This window comes from Nannobrachium achirus (genome assembly GCF_963921795.1).
Source record: "Nannobrachium achirus genome assembly, chromosome: 10".
Classification (NCBI taxonomy): Eukaryota; Metazoa; Chordata; class Actinopteri; order Myctophiformes; family Myctophidae; genus Nannobrachium; species Nannobrachium achirus.
This window is the reverse complement of record NC_137819.1, coordinates 14,350,158-14,374,157: the sequence shown is the minus strand read 5'-3', so window position 1 is coordinate 14,374,157 and position 24,000 is coordinate 14,350,158. Positions and strand designations below refer to the sequence as shown.

General features: G+C 41.5%; 2 protein-coding genes across 3 annotated transcripts in view; both read right to left on the bottom strand.

Moving 5' to 3' along the window:
- The window catches only part of ints3 (integrator complex subunit 3), a 37,552-nt gene extending 20,323 nt beyond the window's left edge, over positions 1-17,229 (bottom strand). For both annotated transcript variants that reach the window (XM_080734774.1, XM_080734775.1), the window contains exons 1-13: positions 16,901-17,229; positions 9,920-10,003; positions 9,551-9,634; positions 9,289-9,402; positions 8,462-8,546; positions 7,530-7,596; positions 6,967-7,108; positions 4,802-4,931; positions 4,329-4,426; positions 3,189-3,380; positions 1,968-2,055; positions 1,312-1,391; positions 971-1,062 (exon numbers count right to left, since the gene is read on the bottom strand). In XM_080734774.1, coding sequence (XP_080590900.1) covers positions 971-1,062; positions 1,312-1,391; positions 1,968-2,055; positions 3,189-3,380; positions 4,329-4,426; positions 4,802-4,931; positions 6,967-7,108; positions 7,530-7,596; positions 8,462-8,546; positions 9,289-9,402; positions 9,551-9,634; positions 9,920-10,003; positions 16,901-16,984 — 1,340 coding nt within the window. In that variant the 5' untranslated portion in view covers positions 16,985-17,229. The remainder of the gene's footprint in view (positions 1-970; positions 1,063-1,311; positions 1,392-1,967; positions 2,056-3,188; positions 3,381-4,328; positions 4,427-4,801; positions 4,932-6,966; positions 7,109-7,529; positions 7,597-8,461; positions 8,547-9,288; positions 9,403-9,550; positions 9,635-9,919; positions 10,004-16,900) is intronic.
- A 4,540-nt stretch (positions 17,230-21,769) lies between these two features.
- The window catches only part of LOC308292845 (atrial natriuretic peptide receptor 1-like), a gene marked incomplete at both ends in the record, with an annotated part of 53,531 nt that continues 51,300 nt past the window's right edge, over positions 21,770-24,000 (bottom strand). Inside the window, one exon of the mRNA XM_080735269.1 lies at positions 21,770-21,912. Within this exon, the coding sequence (XP_080591395.1) occupies positions 21,770-21,912 (143 nt within the window). The remainder of the gene's footprint in view (positions 21,913-24,000) is intronic.

Sequence of the window (24,000 nt, the reverse complement as noted above, 5' to 3'; positions counted from 1 at the left end):
CTTTGCTTGCTATTTATTATGTCCATGAATTAAATAGCGAGGGCTTCCAATGTAAAAAAGACCGTAAAAGGTCTTATTTGAGATGTTCCTTTTAGGCAGACTGTTTAACTCATTTAATGCCAGCCTATCACCACTAGAGGGCGCCCAGTGACCAGAGAATAATAGAGATATGCTGGTAATGCATGCCCAAGCCCTGGAGCCATGACTTGCCAGAACACTTTCCTTTGTGCATGTACAGGAAGAGGATGAAGTTAGCTTGAAGTTAGCTATTGGCTACCAAGCATTTTAGATTTAGATTTTCGTCAACTTAGCCATGATTAAACCTTGCACACCTCATGCATGGGAGAAAAAAAGAAGAAAAATTAGCTCTAAAGATCCTGGATTGCATTGGAGTGGATGGTAAATATCAGCAAATATCAGCGTTAGTGGAGTTCTCCCTAACGCTATGTTCCTCTTCCTCCGTATTCCTTGGCAAAACCGGAAAACCCCGCCGTCTGGTCCAAAAATAACAAAAACTGTTTCGCCCCTCATCAAACCAAAGGTATCAGTGGACAGTTGAAAGCTTACTCTACTTAGTGGACGAGGTCTGAGCCCCCCACCACACGATTAAAATACATTTCTAGGGCAAAATGAAAAATATTCCACCGGATGGAGACGCTCTTCCTCGTTTTTACGAAACAGCGCTTCCAACGTCACAGAGTTGAATAACACCCAGCGAGACTAATGCCCTGTGTAATTCGGTCCTCTGACCTGCGCGGCAGTAGTGAGTTGGCACCTTGATGGCGACGACAAATAGTGAAAAACGAGAAGAAATGCCAAGGAATACGGAGGAAGAGGAACATAGCGTTAGGGAGAACTCCACTAACGCTATGGACCAGAGCTAGTATTGACTATACTTGTACTGTTCTCCATTTTTGTCTAATAAAATAATCAAAAAGTTGTGTAGAGGTGCGGTTGTTGTGTAACTCACGCCAGGACTCGCTTCTCCATGATGAAGTTTAAGGAGTTGAACACTCCCTGTCTGACCTGAGTCTCCAATGGAGGAAAGAAATGAGGAATTATCTGGAAAGGAGAGGAGGGGAGGTTATGTAATTAATGTGTAAAACAAACTAATGATCTCTGCTGTTGACTTATCCGATACATCTTCCAGTGACATGGGTTGAACCTGAGTGAAAGATTGGCATTTCTATTTAAAGATTAAACCTGCGCACGCAATTCACTCATGATTATGGGTTCAAATAAATGTTAAATGTTTATATGAGAAGTGTGTGTGTGTGTGTGTGTGTGTGTGTGTGTGTGTGTGTGTGTTACCCTGCACATGAAGTCCAGCAGTGTTGCAGTGATGGCAGGATGAGGTTTCATAGAATGATGCATCACTAAGATAGCAGGCTCTGAGGGAGAGAGAGACACACACACACACACACACACACACACACACACACACACACACACACACACACACACACACACACACACACACACACACACACACACACACACACACACACACACACACACACAGAGAGAGATTTGAACGGAGGAGTAATGTTAGTTTAAACTGGATAGTTTAATGCAGGGCTAGGCAACCTTAGGCACACATGCCAACACTGACACAGGGGAGGGTGATCACTGGCAGAAGTGTGAGCGAGAGGATATTTATTTTTAAAATATTGCACATAATTCTATTCATTAAAACTCTGGTCTGGGGAAGGGAGTCAGGGAGATGTGGGTTTGCTCTGAGTCTAATGATCGTTATAATAATGTCCTGACAATCAAAATATGTCCGAAGCGTTGATGGGGTTTCTGACAATCTAGAAAATAAAAACATGGCACTTCATTTCAAAAAGGTTGCTGACCCCTGGTTTAATGCAATGTCAACAAAAATCCATGCTGTCATTCTGTGTGTGTGTGTGTGTGTGTGTGTGTGTGTGTGTGTGTGTGTGTGTGTGTGTGTGTGTGCTTGTTACCTATGTTCATAATGCTGTCTTTTTCAGGATTGAAGAAGAGCCAATCATAGAAGAGAGCCAGTTTGGCATTAGAGGCTGCTACGTTAGACTGGACATACAGACAGACAAAGACACGGGTAGAGACATTAAATTGATTAACCAGATTTTTATTACAAGTTTGTTTAACCCATTTAGGCCTAGAATTATTGAATGCTTTAACCAGTGAAAAATAGCAGATATACAAGCTCACAGCGCGGCACCGAGTGCCGCGCTGCGAGCTTGTAGATCTGCTATTTTTGAAAAAGTCGTGAAAATGTGTGCAAATCTTTGAATATGTGTATTTTCAAAGCGAACATTTGTAACTCAAATTTTGCTTCTGGGGGGTCCCTGGAACTGAATATTTTGAGATGGGGGTCCGTGGCCAAATACATGTCATTTTGGGGGTCCTTCACATGAAAAGGTTTGAGAACCACTAACATAGCAGTCTCTCAAGAACAGACTAACTGAGCTCCAGTTGAGTGAAAAGGACATTTTCTTTGACGATGGCTGGCCAGATTGCTGACATAGAAACATAGGTTTTTTCCAAAAATCTTAGAAGGATTCAAAAGACACTTATAGAATCGGGTCAAAATTCTAATTTTCAAGATTTTTCAAAAATAGCAGATCTACAAGCTCGCAGCCGCGCTGTGAGCTTGTATATCTGCTATTTTTCAATAGTTAAAGCATAAAATATTGCGTCATAATGTGTTCAGGCCTAAATGGGTTAATGGCACAGTAGATATTCAGTTATTATCAATTCAGTTGTATTGTATTCTACTTAGGGCTGGGTAATTAACCGAAAATGTATCAAAACCGATTTTTAGAACCAAATCAACATATAACCGAATAATCATGAAGCCATTTTTGGGGGGGATATTTATTTTCTTATATCAACAGATCAGCTTTATTTTTAATCGACTAAATTGATTAGTCTTGGTTAGCTACTTAATCCTGTATCAACGGTATATACATTGTTGTATAATTGTGTATAACAACTGTGAAAATAGCAGATCTACAAGTTCCCGATGCGTTACATTGTGACGCATTGTGAACTTGTAGATAGCCATTTCACATTTCACTGTAGAAAAAACATTTAATTGTAATCTAGGCAAAAGTTTGTAATAATCGTAACATTGATTTGAAGTGGTATCACCCAGCCCTAAATCTACTGTTATGTTATTAACGTAGCCCCACCCCTCTTACTGTGCAGGTGGTGAGGAGCCAGCCAATGATAGCCCAGCGTGGCAAGATGTCAGAGCTCAGAACCTCATTGGACGGATGAACCACCCCGCAGATGTAGCGAATCAGATCGCAGCGCAGCGACTGGCTCTCCGCCATCGACAGGTACTGTCTCTGGAACCAATCCTGATACCGCTTCTGCTGCCCGAACCGCACCTGATGGAGAGAGAGACACACACACATATACAGAGTTACAGACACAGAGCTTGACTTAATAGCGACTTTAAGCAATGGACGGCTATGGCAGACGGCAACGTTAACCAGAAATGATCAGCGCTCGATGTATAAACCTGCCGCCGTCGCAGCCGCCTCTACAACGCCAGAAGCTCCCTTTCCACGCTGTGGCTACAGCGTCTGCTGCGTAGACGTGTCGCCATGGGAACCAAAGAGTTCAGTAAAAGGGGTGGGACCCCGTCGCCGACGGCTGTTTGCTTAACGATTTTGACTCCTACGGCGATTACGTCATAGCAGCCGCAGTCCGCCTGGCGTTGCCGTCCTGAAAATCGTCGAGCTTAAACTCTCTATTATCTGAATAGGACTACTTCTGGTAAAATAAAGGTGGAAAAGCAAATGTGTGTGTGTGTGTGTGTGTGTGTGTGTGTGTGTGTGTGTGTGTGTGCGCGTGTGCGTGCGTGTGGTGGACATGACTAAAACTCCAGCCCGACCCTGGCCCCAACATGACATGGGTCTGCAGTTCGTCAGCCAGAGCCCTAGCAGAGACCTAATGAATCTCTGACTTGCGCTTTCTTTGATGCACACGGCACACAACTCTATCATTTGCACTCACTCACGCGGTCTGCTTGCAAACAACAGAACACACACGTCAGATGTCACGTACGCTACTAAGAGATGCACTTATTTGTTGTTCTACAAAATAAATACAACAACGTGTGACCGAGTATTATAGGCTACCAAGTCCCCACCGTCCATTACAGACAGAGGTTAAGCATTAGCACGCCATAAAGAATAAAGCCAGGTTAGGTGAGCCAGCAAAGTAATTAAAGATGTATGGTCTACCTTCGTTTCTGTGCTGTGAACGGAGAAGAATAATGTTTCAAATACTAGTATATAACACAAAACTAAATAAAAGTGTGTGTGTGTTACCCTGGAGGTCATGAACAGTAGTTTTGTCTCCATGTCTGGTGTGAGTCGACAGGCCAGGAACTTCCGAGACGTCCTGGCTGTTAACAACTGTATGAGACCTGCACACACGCACACGCACACACACACACACACACACACACACACACAGATAGAGGTTAGACAGGCTAACATACAGACAGACAAATGAACACAGATAGATCGGGAGAGGGAAAGGCTTGGACAAATACATCTGTCGTACGACAGTAACTGTTGAACATTGCAGTCTTCAAAATTAAACACTAATCAATCATTAAATGAAAACCTTTTGGATTTACAGTAGTTTCCCCAATGGCAAGAAAGGGCGGGCGGGCAGGCGGGCACGCACACGCACACGCGCGCACACACACACACACACACACACACACACACACACACACACACACACACGTAGTACCAGTGAACTGAGGTGAAAGGGATTGTGGTCTATGTAGTACCAGTGAACTGAGGTGAAAGGGATTGTGGTCTATGTAGTAGGTCTTTCCACAGTAGTTCCATCTCTGGTATCCTGGCAACGATCTGCAGCAAACGAACCAAGTCTCTGCCAATGATGTAACAGTCCATGAACTAGAGAGAGAGAGAGAGAGAGAGAGAGAGAGAGAGAGAGAGAGAGAGAGAGAGAGAGAGAGAGAATAATGGTTCATGAATATCAATCATTCATATATGATTATGAATCCATGTGTATATAATATACATAAGGTATATTTATACACAACAGTGGGTTTCGGTCCAGTAATTTGATTGGACAAAAGTGCCAACATAGAGCATAATCAAAGATGACGGATACGTGCAGTACCCTGTTATGCCACCAGAGAGAGCCCACAAGTCACAAACAGAGCACAACACATTGACAATGAAAATCATCTTCACTGTGGATATTCATGACGTTTCCATAGCTTTTCCAAAGTATTTTAGCCCATTTACAGGCCTATAGAGCATCGCAGCGGAAGTGGATTCCTGGGGTCACTTAATATTCCCCATTCATTTTCGCCATAGACTTTTACAAAAATATTTATAACAATTATGTTAAGCCTCGAACCAAGCCATCCAGGATGGAGGTGAATCATGACCATATAACCTTTTTTTCTATGAAAAGAACATTTTGAAAATCGCTAAACAAAGGGTAGTTATTAACTGTAGTATATCAAATAATGTAATATTAAAATATGTTTTCACATAGGATCAAAGGTTATATGATCATGATTCACTTCCATCCTGGATGGCTTGGTTCGAGGCTTAACATAATTGTTATAAATATTTTTGTAAAAGTCTATGGCGAAAATGAATGGGGAATATTAAGTGACCCCAGGAATCCACTTCCGCTGCGACGCTCTATAGTAATCACATGGTGCAATGATGAGACTCTTAAACCAGTGTGTTATCAATGCACAAAGACAGACTCCAGCAAAGCTGTCACGTTACAAAAAGAACAGATCTATAAGCTAACAACGCATCACGTAGCACTGTATTTTAACCATGTTACATCTTTCACGTAATGTTGGACAAAAACAATGTATTTTGTCACTGTCGGACAAAAACATCTTATCTCTAGTATATGAACCGTGTTTTTCGTAAATTAAAGCCCTAAAGTGGCTACTTTTGATGCTTTTGCCATTTGCAAAAGCATCAGATGAATTCCAAATCTTTTCCAGGAGAGGAAAACAGTCTTTTCTCATTTCTAAATATTCCATGACCGTGGGAGCTCAGTACAAGGAGACAGACGTGGGTACAAGGAGACGGCCATAGCTGGGTGGGTAGAGAGGACGCCTGGGAAACAGAAGGTCCCTGGTTCCCATCCCAGCCATGGTGTATGTGTCAACATGTCCCTGAGCAAGACACTTAAGCCCTAACTGCTCCATGGGGCACTGCCCTCGTAGCACCCACTGCTATTATACTTAGGATGGGGTAAATGCAGAGAACTGTATGCTAATAAACAGCGCCGAATACGGCAAAGGAGTAAGTACTTCCTTCACAGGTCTTAACACATCGGCTGCGAAAATAGCCATAAAGACGTCTGGAAACGTCTTTATATCAAAATTGGTATTCCTGGCGTTTCTACCAATAAATAATAATAAATATTACAATTTTATCGCCAGATTAGCAAAACACTACATTACCCATAATGCTTTGCGGCCCTATAGGGTGCGCGGGTCACTGGCTTGTGCGACGCGCACAGCATGCCAGCGAAGACAGGGCTGCAGAATGCCCCCGTCCATGCTCATTGTAAAATGGCGACCGTTGTTTACTTCTCGGGACCAAACAAAGCGATTGAGATGTTTATCGCCGTTGGAACATTAACGATCCTACGTGCGCCCGTCACACAGGCCGAGTCCCGCATGCACATCACACGCACACGCGCCCCGGTGAGTTCCATTAACCCTTTGATGGCATCCCATGTGTTAACAATGATACCAAAGACGTCTCTGTTCCATTCTGGTCGAACCCAAGAAAGCACTGAGAATAGCAGACCTACAAGTACCCGCGACATGTTGCGAGCTTGTAGGCCGGCTATTCTCGGACGAACCAGGCTTCTCCCTCTCTTGTGGCAGACAGAAAGACAGACAGACAGATAGACAGACAGCAGGTATTAAACATGTCTCACCCTCTCTCGTAGCAGTGTGATGCAGAAGTCCACCTCTCTCTGTCTCAGTGTTAACAACTGTGGCGTTCCGTGGTCTACGATCAGCCTGAGGTACGTGTACACTGACATGGCGATGAGCATGGAGTTCTTCAACAGCCACTCTCTGACACACACACACACACACACACACACACACACACACACAATGAGTAACAATGTTCACAATAATGACAATTATTAACATTTGTATTTAGCCCTTTAATGTAGATGTTTTTAGACGGTTCAGGAGACTAGTTAAACCCCTCTGATAGAGACAGCTGTTACTTGGTTAAAGGACAACTTTTTTACAAGGGGTTGTATTTTAGCTTGTAAAAAGAAAATATGAGTGTTGACATATTTTCACTTATGGCTTTCTATCGTTTTAAAGATTTAGATTTCAGTGGGTGGTGGCAAAATATGTATTTTTAGACACAATAAGCCGGCAATTGTTCTTTAATACTATTTAAAGTAACACTGCTAGCCCTCATAAGTCACATCTGCTCATGAAGGACTGTGGTGCATCTGGTTGCCAGTTTGAAACCTACTTCTGTTCCACCAGGATGTCCAGAACACCCTCAGCCAACCACAGGTTCTTATTGGAGATGTCTCCTCCTGGACACACACACACACACACACACACACACACACACACACACACACACACACACACACACACACACACACACACACACACACACACACACACACACACACACACACACACACACACACACACACACACACACACACACACACACACACACACGGATACATAAGTATTAAAGAAACACAGGTAGCTTAAAGGAGTAGTGAAAATGACTTTTTTTGTAATGATTACTCACGCCATGGAGACTTGAGTTATTATAGTAAAATTACCCCCATTGATTCCGGTTGGGGACCCAAATGGATTTGGGTCCCCATCCGGAATCAATGGGGTAAATTTATTGTAATCAAATTTTAGTCTTAGGAATGTGACAAAAAAAATATTATTGAGCTTATTGAGCTCAAGTCTCCATGGCATGAGTAATCAATACAAAAAAAGTAATTTTGCGGGTGAACTACTCCTTTCATAGAACATAAAAACTGTTGTATTGTTAAGCTAGCCGACCAGCATATGAGATTTACGCTACTAGCAGCATATCGTAGTAATTATAAAGATGTAAAACACAGATTCCCCAGACATTTATAATAATGTAATACTTTCAAAAAGATGTTTATGTATAAAAGTGTTAATAGCAGATTGGGAGCTTGTATATCTGCAATTTTTGAAACTGTATGAACATTTTTCAACATTATGACAATTGTGAAATAATTTGTGCCAAACCAAGGCAGTATTATAGCATTCTGGGGAAATACATTCTTAACCCCACTCCAGTGCATTAAGTGGTGCATAATCAAACTCACAGGGAGTGACCAGTGTGTGTGTGTGTGTGTGTGCGTGCGTGCGTGCGTGCGTGCGTGCGTGCGTGCGTCTAACCTGCTATTTGCTTCATTAGAGTCATCAGAACTCCATCAGCTCCGATCACACCTGTCTTTACTAGTTCTTTGACCAACCACACCATCTGCACACAGACAGATAGAGAGGCACACACACAGACAGATGGAGAAGCTATTAGATGAAGCTACATAACATTACAAGCATGTAACGAGCACAGTTTCTAACTGTTTTTAACAGAAGACATTATCCATGAGCAAAAATTGAAAACCTTACAAATGGTAAGGGCCCAATCAAACTATCAAACATTTAGCCTGGAAGAATACCCTCGAAGACCCCTCACGTTCAGAAGCAGTGGTTTACCCGATGAACCCGCTGGTTTCTTATCTATTTATCCATTATCAGGATACTTGTAGCATTATCCAAATTATATTGATAAATATCAATCAATTTTTAATGTTTTGGACTAAGAAATCAAATGGAATTACTAAAAGTTTTTGTTTCTGTTTTTCCGTTTTGTAAATTCAAATAACATTAACATTTGACATTTTGATTTAAATGGGGTAGGCAATATAAGCTACGTCTTCCGCCAATACCTTTTTGGACCTTTTTGGACTGTTTTGAATGTGCTTAATAACCACAGTGTGCATTGTATCAATTGTCTGAAATGGTACCAAAATAAACTAACCTAAACCTAAACCCTAAATCAATATGGGAAAACAGTAGTGATTTCCCCCCCCCCTTTTTTTCACCATATTGCCCAGCCATTGACCATCCATTCATCTATAATCCATCTATCCATCCATATAATCCAGCTTTAGTCCGTCTGTCCGTCCGTAATCCATCTATCATCCATTCTTGCATCCTACCTGTGTTCTGGGCACATCTTGTAGCTTCAGATATTTCTCCATCATGATCTGGTTGAGTTTCACCAGAATCACACTCATCCCGTCTCTACTGAGCAGGGCCAGGTCTCTGTAACACTGCACACGCGCACACACACGCACGCACACACACACGCGCACACACACACACACACACACACACACATACGTTTAGTGTGGGTTTGAACTCAGTGCACAGCTGTGTGACAGTAGTTAATGTATCTGTGTGTGTGTGCGTGTCTCTTACCCTCTGTGCCTGGGTGGGTTCTGTCAGGATCAAAAAGAATAACCCCAAACACACCTCCTCATGGTTCTGTGAACCCTTACACACCTAGAGAGAGGAGAGGAGTATTATTTACATGTTCTACATGAGTACACAACACTCTTATTATTATTATTATTATTATTACTACTAATAACACTACTACTGCTAAAAGGTTGGGGCTTGTAGGTGTGCTATTCTTAGTGTGACACCATCGCACGACGGAGCACAAATTAGGCTTAAGACACAGTTTGATCTCAGTATCGTAGGGCTGTTCTGCACCCCAGCGTAAAAAGTTGAAATACGGAGGTACAAACAAAGGTTTCTGCCCGACAACAACGATGAGTAACTTACGTTGGCAGTGAGAGCGTCGTTCGCCTCTCGTTCCGAAAGCCCATTGGTCAGTGACTGGACGATGGAAAAGCACCTCTCCAATCGCTGCACAGGGGAGGAAACACCTTCATTACAATACAGCGCACACATGTCTGTCCGATGCTCTACTTCAGGGGGTTTCAAACTTTTTTGACTAAATAACCTTTTCATCCATGGCACCCCTGAATTACACGGTTCATTTTTAGAATCTTGCATCCTATTGGAGAAATATCTGTTTCCACATCAGAAGTGACTGAAAATAATGTTATACTACTAGTACTAACCAACTGAGCCCCATCATGCCTATTCTCTCCCTCTGGGGGGAAGTCACGTTGTGACGCGTTGTGAGCTTGTAGATCGGCTATTTTTGGTGAAGAGAATTGTCGTGGATGGAAAAAGAACTCATCAAGTACAGTGCAAATGAAATCAATATGCTGTTGTACTAAGCATAGTGAAGTGATATTGATGTAGTGATATTGGTGAATTCCAAATATTATCAAATTATCTCGCGGCACCCTTGGACTGACATCACGGCACCCCAGAGTGCCCCGTCACCCACTTTGAAAACCCCTGCTCTACGTTAATGAACCTATAATACATGTAGAAGAATGCAATCAATGGAACATCTCATGTTAACAATGCCGGATTTACAGTAGCTAGGAGCCTATTTCGATCTGTAGTCCCACATACTGTATAAACACCACAACAACATGCATCATGTGTCAGGAAACAGCAGAAGACAGGCTACATTAGAGACACACGTATGTCCAATCACTGCACAGCATCCATTACAAAGAGACTCCTGTCCAATCACTGAACAGAATACAGAGACACACTTCTGTCCAATCACAGTGCACAGCATACTTTACAAAGAGACTTCTGTCCAATCACTGAACAAAATACATTACAGAGACACTTCTGTCCAATCACTGCACAGAATGCAGCATAATAATGACACATACTTCCTTTGACAATACACCCAACCTCATATATAACCACGCACACGCAGTTTGTATTACTATGCTTGTGAGGACATGAGCTATTTTTCCAGTGTGTGACATTGCAGCACAACTAAGTATAAACCATGGAAAACTGTAAGAGCCTAAACCAGACGTGTAAATGTCTAACCCTAAACCAACCTGGAGGCTTTCCATTTTTCAACTGTAAAACAAACAAAAAAATCTGTTGAGGACCAGTACAATGGTCCTCATAACATCTATTTCTACAATTCTACAATTAAGAATTACACACCACTAACACACACACACACACACACACACACACACACACACACACACACACACACACACACACACACACACACACACACACACACACACACACACACACACACACACACACACACACACACACAGCGAGGCTTGGCCATTCATTTCCAATTTCCACATCTGCTGAATAACCTTGCAGCAATTAACGATTTTACTGTTTCTGTCGTAGAACACCAGCAGTATGATGAATAGAAATCACATTTCTATAACGTTTCTCATACACCAAGTTCCAAAGGACAGATATGACAAATAACACTGATATGTATTTACTTTATACTTACAAAAAAATAACAAAAAAAATAATAATAGTGGAAAGCCATGTTGAACTTTTAGATCTGCTATTTCCACTACTTTTGAAAATGTTTTAAAATACTGATCATGATGGTTATGATCTATTCTAAATAATGTTGATCTATATAATCTATCTATATAATGGTGATTATCTAAAATAATTGCAATTAGGCAATTATGTAATAATTGTGACAGGTACATATAGTATAAGTGAACTTATACATATAGTTTACTGACACATTGTAGATTACTGCAGAACAATGAGAGATGGACACCTCTGTGCCGGCAGAGCTCATATGCCTGTCACAATTATCAAATATTCACCTAATCACGTTCAAAATTATATTGCAAATTGTATTGCTGTTATTGTCATTATCATTTTCCATGTTGAAAAGCAAACATTTAAAATAATGTGTGTAGAAATAGCACATCTACAAGCTCAAAGCTTATAGAGCTTTCCACAATTTTCATTTTGAAAGCATAACATTTATGTCAGTCATTTCTTCGAATATTTTAGGTTATTTGTCATGTCTGCCTCTGCCCGAGCAATTTTTGTTTACAAAAGCCTACAAGCCAAGGGCAAACAGAAATGTCATTTTTATTTATGTGTTCCAATGTTCAATGCCAAAACTGCCAATCATAATTGTTTCGCAGGACAATTCATCGCCAAGTAAAAAGTCATGACCGTGAAGGCCCTACTCCTCCTCCCCTGGCTGGGAACATCCTGTGTGCACACTGTGTTGGCAACTCCACTAGTATTAACCCGTTAATATCTGGAATTACTTTAGTTGATACATTAACTATTGAAAAATAGCAGATATACAAGCTCACAGTGCGGCACTGAGTGCCACGCTGTGAGCTTGTACATCTGCTATTTTTGAAAAGTCAGGAAAAGTTGTGCAAATCTCTGAATACATTTATTTTTAATGTGAACATTTGTAACTCAGATTTTGCCTCTGGGGGTCCCTGCCTGGAACCAAATACATATCATTTTGGGGGTCCTTGACATGAAAATGTTTGAGAACCACTGATATAGAAACAAGCGTTTTTCAAAAACCTTAGGAAGTATTTAGAAGACATTTATAGAATCGGGTCAAAACATTCACAGGGGCCTTTTCCACCAAAAGAACCTATGGTTCAAGAACCAGTGCCGTTCAACTTTCTTGGAACCTTGCAAGCCGGTCAAAAACCACCTTGCGTTTCACCAGATTGAACCAGAGGAACCAAGGATTTTGTGGTTCCCTTTCCGAACCAACTTTTACGGTTCGGAACCAACTCGGTTCTCGGTGGAAAAGCTCAACTCTGGTTCATCCCATAGGCGGGAGAAAGAACCAGAACCGGTTCTTTGCCGGTCGAAAAGCACCCAAAGACTTGCACACATTTTCAGGATTTTTCAAGAATTGCAGATCTACAAGTTCCAGGTCTTAATGGGTGATTCTGCAAATGCCTTCCAAAATCAGTAGTTCTCACATCTTTCAAGTAGGGAGGAAATCGGAATCGGCCAATATAAAAAATCGGCAGGTATGATATCAAACCGGCCGAATCGGTGACCGGCAGGTCACTGACATAAATACCGGTTTTATGCCAATTGTGTCTATGGCACTGCACAGCATGATGCTCTGGTCCTGTGACTAAAGTAAACATTAGCAAGTAGCAGCCAGTCTACTTAGTGGCAGCCTACAGAATACAGATGGTGCTGATAACCTTTGCAATGTAAGGATATATTCCATAATCCTGTGTCAATGTCGTCTCCAAAAAGAAGGGGAAAAAAAGCATGCGTCACCTGCTTTCCTCCTGCCTAGTCCAGACGGTCATATTAGACTGGATATTGTCTGTGATTTTGGATATTGTACTATTGTGATTGATTTGGCATTAGTGTTCTTCTAGCTTATTGGTACTCAAATTGAAGTATGTCTTGTAGGCCTACTTGGCCTGAAAAAAAGGGTATTGGAGCAACCCTATTTTCTAGTTCTTAACTAAAGAAATTGGTATCGGACAAATCGGTTTTGGCAGGTCAGACCTTCATAAAACCGGGGGATCGGTATCGGTATCGGAATTTTGCAATCGGTCCATCTCTACTTTCAAGATTTTCCAAGGCACGGGCGGCTGGCATAGCCGTCTGGGCACCTGGGCTGTTAGTCCAACCTGGCGGCGTCGCAGGTTCAAGTCCCGTTCCCGGCGTGACCTTTTGCTGCGCATCAACTCCCCCCCCCCCCCCCCCCCCCCCCCTCCCACCCCGCCCCTTCCAACAATCTCTCTCCCCATTTCCTGTCAGTCTACTGTACATCTATCAATAACAGGCAGGAAAAGCCACAAAAAAAACAAAAAATAAATCTAAAATACCACTATACTACCACGCTTTCCCGGTTCTAATAGGTTTTACAGTTGAATTATGAAAGCTGAGAGAACACACACACATCACCTGTTAGGCCAGGGGTGGGCAACCTTAGGCATGGGTGCCAACATTGGCACAGGGGAGATTGATCACTGGCACAAGTGTGAGAGAGGATCTTTATTTTAAAATCAATAACTTTTTTAAATGTGGTCAATTAAATGAAGTCAACTAATGTACAGCAAATTACATCCTGCACATAATTCTACATTCATTAAAACTCTGAGTCAGGGAGATAGGTGGATTATTGCTCTGAGTCTAATGATCGTTATAACAATGTCCTGACAATCAAAACATGTCAGAATGTTTGATGGCTGTCATTAAATGTATGTTGACAATGGCATGGCACACTGACTATCTAGAACATATATGGGCCACATGCGGCCCCCACCTTCACTTAATGCGGACCGCTAGTTGATACTGGAATACTGATATATATTATTGATTTCAGCTGTTACAATTCCAAACATGACCTGCTTTAATTATGTCTATATTAGTAGCTTAATGACTAGCATAGTAGTATTAAATTGTATTTATTTTATGTCCAATGTAGGTATTGGTATTTAGGTTCATAAAGTTATCATTAGTATATAACTAAATGTGTTTAAAATTAAATCAAAATGTTACATTTCAGGATTCCAATACAACAATAACAAATAATTCAGGATTCCAATTCAAAAGAAGCAAAAATAGTCGATCTACAAGCTCAAAACGCATCGCAGCGCGATGCGTTTTGAGCTTGTAGATCTGCTATTTTTTGCTTCTTTTGTATGAGATACTAGAAAGTGACAAAGTAGGACGTAAGCAATATGCAATGTGGCCCTCTGGAGTGAAGGTGGACATATAGTGGCCCTCGCCATCATCAAAGTTGACCACTCCTGATCTAGAACATAAACACTTCATTTCAAAAAGGTTGCTGACCCCTGTGTTAGGCTAAGATAGGATCTTGAAAAGAGAATATGAGATTCAAGCCGGAGCCGCAACAAATGGTCACTACTTCCACAAAATGTTTTGTCAAGTGTTGCTTTTGTTCATTATTAGTAGATTATTAGCACATTTGTAACACAGTCGTTGGTGGAAAAGGTGGAAACATCATTACTCTACTGTCCGTTACTGTTACTTTATATTATTGTCTGCTCATTTTGTATGTCTGTGGCAAAAGAATATTGTTTTACAAAAGTGTCCACCACAAGACAGCATGGCGATGACCCCTGCTGTGCAACAGTGTGCTCCATTTCTCACCCATCAGAAACTATTTTTGGTTGTTGAACTAAATCACTGCTTAAAGGCCTTAAAGAGACAGAAAGAAACACAATGCCACTTGGTTCACAATCACAATGAGCATAAACATGCTGAAGACAGAGCTTTTCATGGCCCACAAATCTATCTGTATATTTAGCCGTGGACCCCCATCTGATAATATTTAGTGCCAGCAGGGACCCCCATAAATGCTGTCAAATTATTCCACATTGTTACAAACTCTTTCTAGATTCCTTGACCTGGTATAACAGCTATTTACTAATAGCCAAAGTGAAAGCATAAAACAGGGTTAAAATGGCTAAACAGATTATGATGCTATTATGCACTCATTTTCCTAGGGACCCCCTCCACAAGGACACACTTTGAGTACCAATGCTTTGCAGCAGTGGTCCAGGGACCCCCAGGAGTCCTTGAGGGAGTTCCAGGGGCTCCACAGCTAAATGATAGGAACCCAAATGGACCCTTATAGGTCTGTAACTCAGAGTGTGACTGATTTCACAGTATAAATTGGGGTCTCGAAGATAGAAATGCCATTATATTAAATGGGGGTCCCTAGCCTAATGCATGTCAAACGGGGGGGTTCTTGAATGGTTGGGAATCACTGCTAGAGTCGTAAAAAAACCCTCTCTTATGGGGGTCCCTGGCATATCTTTTCAAATGGGGGGTCCATGGGGCTAACAAGTGTCAATTTGAGGGTCCTTGACATGAAACGGTTTGAGAACTCCAGTTCAGCCACAACAATGACAGTTGACATGTGAAGGATGCGCGCGGACTGGGCATGCGCCTCACTCACACACACACACACCGACCCATGTTTACGTAGCAGCGCTAGCATGCTAACGCTAACCACCAGTGTCACTTCAACCAACAACAACCACCATAAAAAATAAAATAACCCAACCTCGCCCGTCAACAAGCACCACAAACCCAGCGGCAGTGCGATCCCGTCGGCGTTCAGCCGGCAGCCGCCGTAACGCTCATATAATAGCCTGCCTAGCATAGCTAGCATGCTAACGTGGCTAAGCAACCCTAGCACGGGAGATAGGGGTGGGACGTTCGCATACGAATCGAGTCTTTTGAACGGATCTTTGAAATGAACGATGGGATCCGGTTCACAGTAATAGGGAGCCGTTCCTTCTTTTGAGGAGGGGGGAGTAAATTATTATGTTAAATTATCATTACTGTAATGTGTAAAATACTCTGCCACAAGTAGAAGTTTAATATGAATTAAAATGTACTTGAGTACCAAAATAGACTGTAGAATGTACTCATTGTGCAGATTGTTCCGTTTCACGGGTTTTGTAAGAAATGTAGGAAAATCTTTTGAAAATAGCAGACCTACTACAAGCTTACAATGCGACGCATTGTGAGCTTGTAGATCGGCTATTTTCAAATGGCGGAAATGTATGGCCACCATGTAAATAGGGTCGAAGTCAAAATCTACAAAGTAATCTACGAAATCTAACTAAAGTAACTAAATAACTAAAGTAACTAAAATGAGACGGGAGTCTTTTGAACGGGTCTTTGAAAAGGAACGGAATCCAAGAGATCCGGCTCACTTCAAAGAGCCATAAATCCCATCTCTAACGGGAGATGATAAGGACAACAAGCTTCTCTCTTTTGTTTTGATAAGTGTACATTAACGTTGCCCTCAGCGGGGTGGGGGTCCGCAGGGGGTCCGTCCCAGGGACCCCCTCCATCCATAAAGGCTCTCATACTCTCTCACGTTACCTCCTCCATCTCGTCCTTGGCGTCCAGCGGGGTGCTGAGCAGCAGCCGGCCCGCGGGACGGGCCTTGGCCGGGGAAGGCTCCATGTCGTCCGGCCTGGCAGAGCCCGGCTCCTCGGTAACTCTGGGCTCCCTCCGCGGTTCGACGCTTTTTTATTGTTTTTAACCTTTTTAAATTCTTGTTATTGTGCTTCTTTGCTGTCGGGTCCGCGTTACACTATGAATGTAGTATTTTTTAATTAATTGTTTGTGGGGTTTTTGCGTGTAGTTATTATAATTTAAGTGTTTTTTTGTGTGTTTTTTAAAACTTGTAGCGGCGCAGCGCTGCTCCCCGTGGCTCCGTGCGATGCTGACTGCAACACTTCTTCCGGAGGGAAACGGAAGCGTTGTTGTTCCTATCCTACCGTCCCATAGCCCCGAGGTGACGGTCCCATAGTTACCGGGGACGATTTGGGGGGCTTGTCGCGGTGTGATTGGCTGGATGGTCGTCAGGGGCGTGTCTGCACTGCTCCCCAAGTTCAAGGGTTTTGGTTCAATGCAGGATAAAGTCATTTTCTTTGGTTATAATCAGTGGTGGTGGAAAGTATTGAGATATTTGTACTTTACTTGAGTATTTCCAATTTTCTGTACGTTTACTTCTACTCCACTCCACTACATCTCAGACAGAGGCAAATATTTAACTTAAAACTTGAGTTGCTAGTTACTTTATATATTTTGATTATTATTACAAAACACACATTAACCACTTCAGCCCATAGCTTCAGCCCTATACATGTCAGCCATAAATAGCTGATCTACAAGCTCACAGTGCCTCGCAATGCAACACATTGTCAGCTATTTTCAAAATTGTATACATTTGAAAACTTGTTTTATGTCAATGCTTGTGTACTGTACATTTTGAATTCCAGACTATTACTTGTAACAGAGTAGTCGCGGTGTACTTTGCAAGCCAAACACCACAATCAATCAAACACAGAAAGGGGGGACTTTTTCATATTACCATAGCCTATAATAACTCAAATGTATATTAATGACATAGTATAGTTCAATGTTGAGTAGCTCGCCCCTCAAATTACTTTTGTTCTATTGATTACTCACCCCATGGAGACAGAGACTTGAGTTCAATAATATTTGTTTTGTATTTGTCGCATTCCTAAGACAAAAAATATATCATACCAAATTTACCCCCATTGATTCCGGATGGAGACCCAAATGCATTCGCCATTCGGGTCCCATCCGGAATCAATGGGGGTAAATTTACTATAATACATTTGTCTTAGGAATGTCACAAATACAACAAAAATATTATTGAACCCAAATGCTGTTTAGGGACATTTCCTGCTGTAAGCGTCCATGTCAGCACAGAAGAACAGTCAGATTTTAATATTTTCAAAAACAAGCGAAACAGGAAGTGGGTCTTCTTCATTGTCTTTTATAATGAAATTAATCTGAGTTCCCAGAAGTTCTTTTTTTTCCGCCATAATGAAACACTCAAATGACACCAACAAGAAATGACGCACACGCGGCACCCGCGCACACACAATTACAACATAAGTATAAACACATAATTAAACTGAATAAACTTTATTTACCACGCAAAACCCATGAAAATAATATTGGTTATTTACAACATTACAGCAACATGGTTGACCTCAACAGTGTATGGAGTGTAGTGTATATATCATTATTTGAATGAGTACATGTTCATACATGAAATTAAGATGTTATTTATGGAGTTTATGGAGATAAAACACAACAAGCACACAGCTATGGTAATCATGACGGAATAATAAAACAAGATATTGTATATGTGAAAAGCACTATAAGGTTCCTGCTATGCTATAAACCAATGGTTCTCAACCTTTTTAGCTTGGAGCCACACCAATTTCATCCCACACATGCACGCACGCACGTCGCACGCGCATGCACACACATGCACGTCATTTTCAGACATATTCCAACCACTAAAGCCATATATATATCTCTTGCACAATCTTTGGGGGGAAAGACCCAAAATAGGGATGAACACTGTTGTGTTTTGCAATGAAATGATGTGGTTTGATGTACAGCATAATAGACTGTGTACAGTGTGATAATATTGTAGTGATATGATATCACATTGAGGACATACAGATGATACAGTAGAGGCAGACGTATGATTTTGTGCATTTAAAACGATGGACTTTAGCTCCAAACGAACAAGACCTCACTGTGATCATTTGGCGTCCCGCCAAGGGGGCCCATACCTCGGGTTGGGAAACACTATGTGCTACAGCTACACTATAAACACTGCTCTGTAGCGGACTCATGTGGCTAAAACAGCACGATGCAGAAACACAAATCGGAGCCTTTTCACTGTGAGCAACCTCACTGCATGATGTCAAACGTGGAGGAAAAAGTCAATCTTGGTGCAAAGGAAACCAAAAACAGATTAAAACCAGTGTTCATTTTGTTGACTAAAACGAAGACAAAGAATTATATCATCGACTTTCCACAAAACTCAAAACTCAGCTATGATAACCAAAATTGGGACTACATACTGTATATTAAGAATTTTGTCAAAAAATGAGTAGGCTACTAGTGGAGAAGAGATCCTATAGAACTAAAAGTCAGACAAATCCTTTATTTGTTTTGGTTGCGCTCGGGTCAAATGTAAAATCAAGCATTATGACACCATCAAGGCCTGCCAAAGTACATTGTTAGTGTGGTTTCCCTAACAGGGACTGAAGACTAAAGTACTTGTCCGACTTTATTCCCGTAATACTTTATTTTGCCGCGCTACTCCTCCCGCAGTTTTGGTGGCACGCACTCGGGCCATATGTCATATCGACCGGCTTGCATTTTGCCAAGAGATACGTTATGTAGTTTAATTTACATTAATCTATTTGTGAGTTCATTTTCTCCATTGACTTGAACGAGAAAATGCTATAATTAAACTATTCACAAATATGGAGATCACTAACATCACAGTATGTCCATATATGGGCATTCCAAGATATGGACTTAATATTGATGACATCAGGGATCGCCATATATGGGCATAAAAGGGACAAGGACTGACACAGAGATCTCCATGTATGGCCACAAATTGCCTCCTGATTTGTGAGGAAATATAATGGGTATATGAGATAAATATTCATTGTGATTTTTAGATTAGAGAAGATAATTAAAATACACCTTTAAGTCGTAAATAAATTAATCTGGAGTCGAGGTACTGTACCTTAAATCACTGTTTCTCAACCTGTGGTTCACGGACCATAGTGGTCCATGGCATATTACAGGTGGTCTGTGGGAAAACATTTTTAAATGTTTAAAAAATATACTGTATTTTGTACCTTTGTTAAAGATATAAAAAATATATTTAAATAATCCATAATAAGTCCATAATTATTTTCTACAAAAAATAGCGGATGTACAAGCTCGCGACATGTCATGCTGAGCTTGTAGATCGGATCTTTTGGTGTGCAACACTATCTATAGGTCAGTAGGTTAGTTATTCCATCTCTCTCAGTAACCAGTAGGTTAACTAGTAATCTAGTCCCAGTAACCCAGACAGTAACTAGTTAAAGAAGAAGTTCACCATGTTCAACCTCATCTTCATATAATTGGTCCTCACTAATGCCCAGTATAAGATGTGAATGTGTAAGTGTATGTGCTATAACTACTCCCAGTACGCAGCAGGGTCTTTCAGTAGGTTTTCAGTCCCAGTAGCCAGTAGGTCTTCATGGTTTCTTTAACTCTTTTACTGCTTTGAACAAGCAGGCTTGTCCATTTATTCAAGTAGCGCACGGCCATGAACGAGCGGTCTTTCGTTCGTTGTTTATCCCTGCCTGAGCACTGGGAGCAGATGAGGGGTGGTCGCGGGTGTCTACAGTAGAAACAGCTCCCGTAACGCCGGTCCCATATCTCGACCACACATAAACAATAATGGCGGCGGGATCACTTTTCTGGTCGTTTTCTACGGCTGGATCTAGTTTCTTGACTTTCTTCATTTCTATGCTCTAAACCGGGGGTTTTCAAAGTGGGTGACGGGGCATCCTGGGGTGCCGTGATGCCAGTCCAGGGGTGCCGTGAGATAATTTGATAATATTTGAAATTTATTTGGACATTTAAAAATATATTTAGTATTATTTTAAACTTGAAGTACAAAGTTATTTTCAGTCAGTTCTAACCAAAATATAATCACTAAAATATGCTATATATATAAGGTGCTGGGAGTGAAAATTAGGAATATAATAAATATATGTAGGGGTGCCTCGGATGAAAAAAAAAAATATTTATAGGGGTGCCCTGAGCCAAAAAAGTTTGGGAACCCCTGCTCTAAACAACTGGTGCGAGCGAGGGACAAACTTTAGCGTCGTTGGCTGCGCCCAGCCATCTGTGACAGATACGCCTGGCATTTACAAAAGACTGAGGTTGGAAATAATGGATGGATATTTTTCTATAACATCGCAAAGGTAAGCTACTTTTAAGCTACTTTGATGGCAGTTTAAGACATCCTTATGTGGCAGTAAGAGATTAAACAGCAGGGTGTTTTAGTAGATCTTCAGTCCCAGCAGGTAGGTCTTCATGGTTCCTTTCAGGGTGTTTCAGTAGGTCTTCAGTAGGTCTTCATGGTTCAGGGTGTTTCAGTAGGTCACTGTTAAGACTCTTTTTTTTCCTCTCATTTTTCTTTTCTTTACATATCTACTGCATAGTACTGTGTTCTATTCGTCTGTCATTCAATGTTATATGAGATACTTAAATGGTTTCCTGTGGAAATAAGCTTAGTCTTTTCATGGATCTCCTTTTAGTAGACCTTGTACCAGTGAACTGTACCGTCATGAAACTGTACTTTTTCCTATGCAAACTTCTAATAAAGTCTTCAATCAATCAATCAGTCTTCAGGCCCAGCAGCCAGTAGGTCTTCATGGTTCCTTTCCCCTTCACCTCTATGGCTCCTCGCTCCTCCAACAGGAAGCTGTTCAGTTCCTCCAGGACCAGGCAGGTGGCCTCAGAGACATGGATCTTCAGAGCTGCCAGACAAGAACATTTAATCAGGGGTCATCAACATGTCTGTACGAGGACACATGTGACCGTGGCAAAGACATGGGCCCTATTTTCATTTGTGCCTTACCCCTTATCACTAAACTTCTTTGTCTTTTTTTACTATTTAATTTTTTAATTTATTTTTTAATACTTCAAATAGGTGATTTACAAGCTTACAACGTGTTGAGGTCCTTGACAATTTGCCCTCCTGGCCCCCAAACTGTGGAATAAACTCCCTGTCGCACTTAGAACTACTGACTCACTCCCTAGCTTCCGCCGTGGACTGAAGACACACCTCTTCAAACTCCACCTTAGCCCATAACTGTAACACTCCCCTTCCCTCAATGACCATACCGTACATGAAGCTAGATTGCATTTTTGGTTTTGTACTGATTAGGTCCGTGGTCTACCTATGTTATTGTTTGTCTAGAACAGGGGTAGGCAACCTAAGGCACGGGTGCCAACATTGGCACAGGGGAGGGTGATCACTGGCACACTGGCATATTTACTTCCTGCACATAATTCTACATTCATTAAAACTCTGAACTCTGACTGGGGAGGGAGTCAAGGATAGGGAGATTGGTGGGTTATTGCTCTGAGTCTAATGATCGTTATAACAATGTCCTGCCAATCAAAATATGTCAAAATATTTAATGGCGTTATTAAAGATTATGTTGACATGGCACACTGACTATCTAGAAAATAAACACATGGCACTTCATTTCATAAAGGTTGCTGAACCCTGGTCTAGAATGATATTCAAATGCATTGTGATATTATTCTTGATGTACGGACATATTATCTTGCTTATTATATTGATGTATTACCTGCTTATTGTAAGTCACCTTGGATTAAAAGCGTCTGCTAAATGCCTAAATTGTAGATTGATGTAGATCGTCTAGTTAAACTATTTTAAAATGTTTTTCGAAATAGCAAAAAAAAAGCAAAGAAGTTTAGGGATAAGGGGTAAGGCATGGACAAAAATAGGGCCCTTATTTTGATCATAATACCCAATTACTAGTCTCGCGTGGCCAGACTGTTGCCTCCGCGATTTGGCCAAATGCTCCCGGCATACAGTCTGGCAAACCGGGGAAGAAACGATGAGTGCGAGATAAAGCGGATGTGACGCAACCGCTCCCTTGGTGCAGTAACAATAACATGTCCTGCTGGAAGCGTTATGTCTCCTTTCAATATTTCTGGGGGCTTTATTTCGTCTTTCTCTGGTGTTATTGGTGTTACCTCCATGATGTTTTCAAACGTTTTCTTAAACTATACACCCATAACAAGAATAGGCAGCTCGAATGACTTTGTCTGAGCTATTGTGTTTCTGTTATGTTTCCAATGGGACTGCAGTTCAGTGCAGCACTGGCTACTTCCTTTACTCGCCGTTCGGGAGCTGCTCTTCCAGACTCTATATAGCATTCGGAGATTGTGGAATAGTTGTCTGGCTACGCGAGACTACCCAATTACTAAATGTCAAGTCTCCGGGTTAGGAGAGTCCAGTCCACTAGTAGTAGTTGTTCTCAAACGTTTGGGGTTGATGTGCGAGGACCCCCGCAACTGAGAGTGTAGAATTATTAACATGAACATTTGGGGGCCAAGAGGGAGAGGACATACATGGGCAACTGGCGGCCCGGGGGCCCACCTTCACTTAATGCGGCCCTCAGGTTGATATAGGAGTACTGATATATTATTGATTTCAGCTGTTCCAATTCAAAACATGGAAAAATTAACCGCTTCAATTACTTCAGTTTATATTAGTAGCTAAAAGACTAGTATTAAAAAGTTATTATATTTGTTATGTCCAATGTATTTAAATGCATTTGAAATTAAAACAAAAAGAAGTTACTTTTCAGGATTCCAATAAAAAAAAAGCAAAAATAGCAGATCTACAAGCTCAAAACGTGTCGTGTTTTGAGCTTGTAGATCGGCTATTTTTGCTATGTAATATGCATTGTGGCCCTCTGGAGTGAGTGTGAAAATGTAGTGGCCCTCTCCATCATCAAAGTTGCCCACCCCTGATCTAGGACGTGTGGAGTGTGTGTGTGTGTGTGTGTGTGTGTGTGTGTGTAATG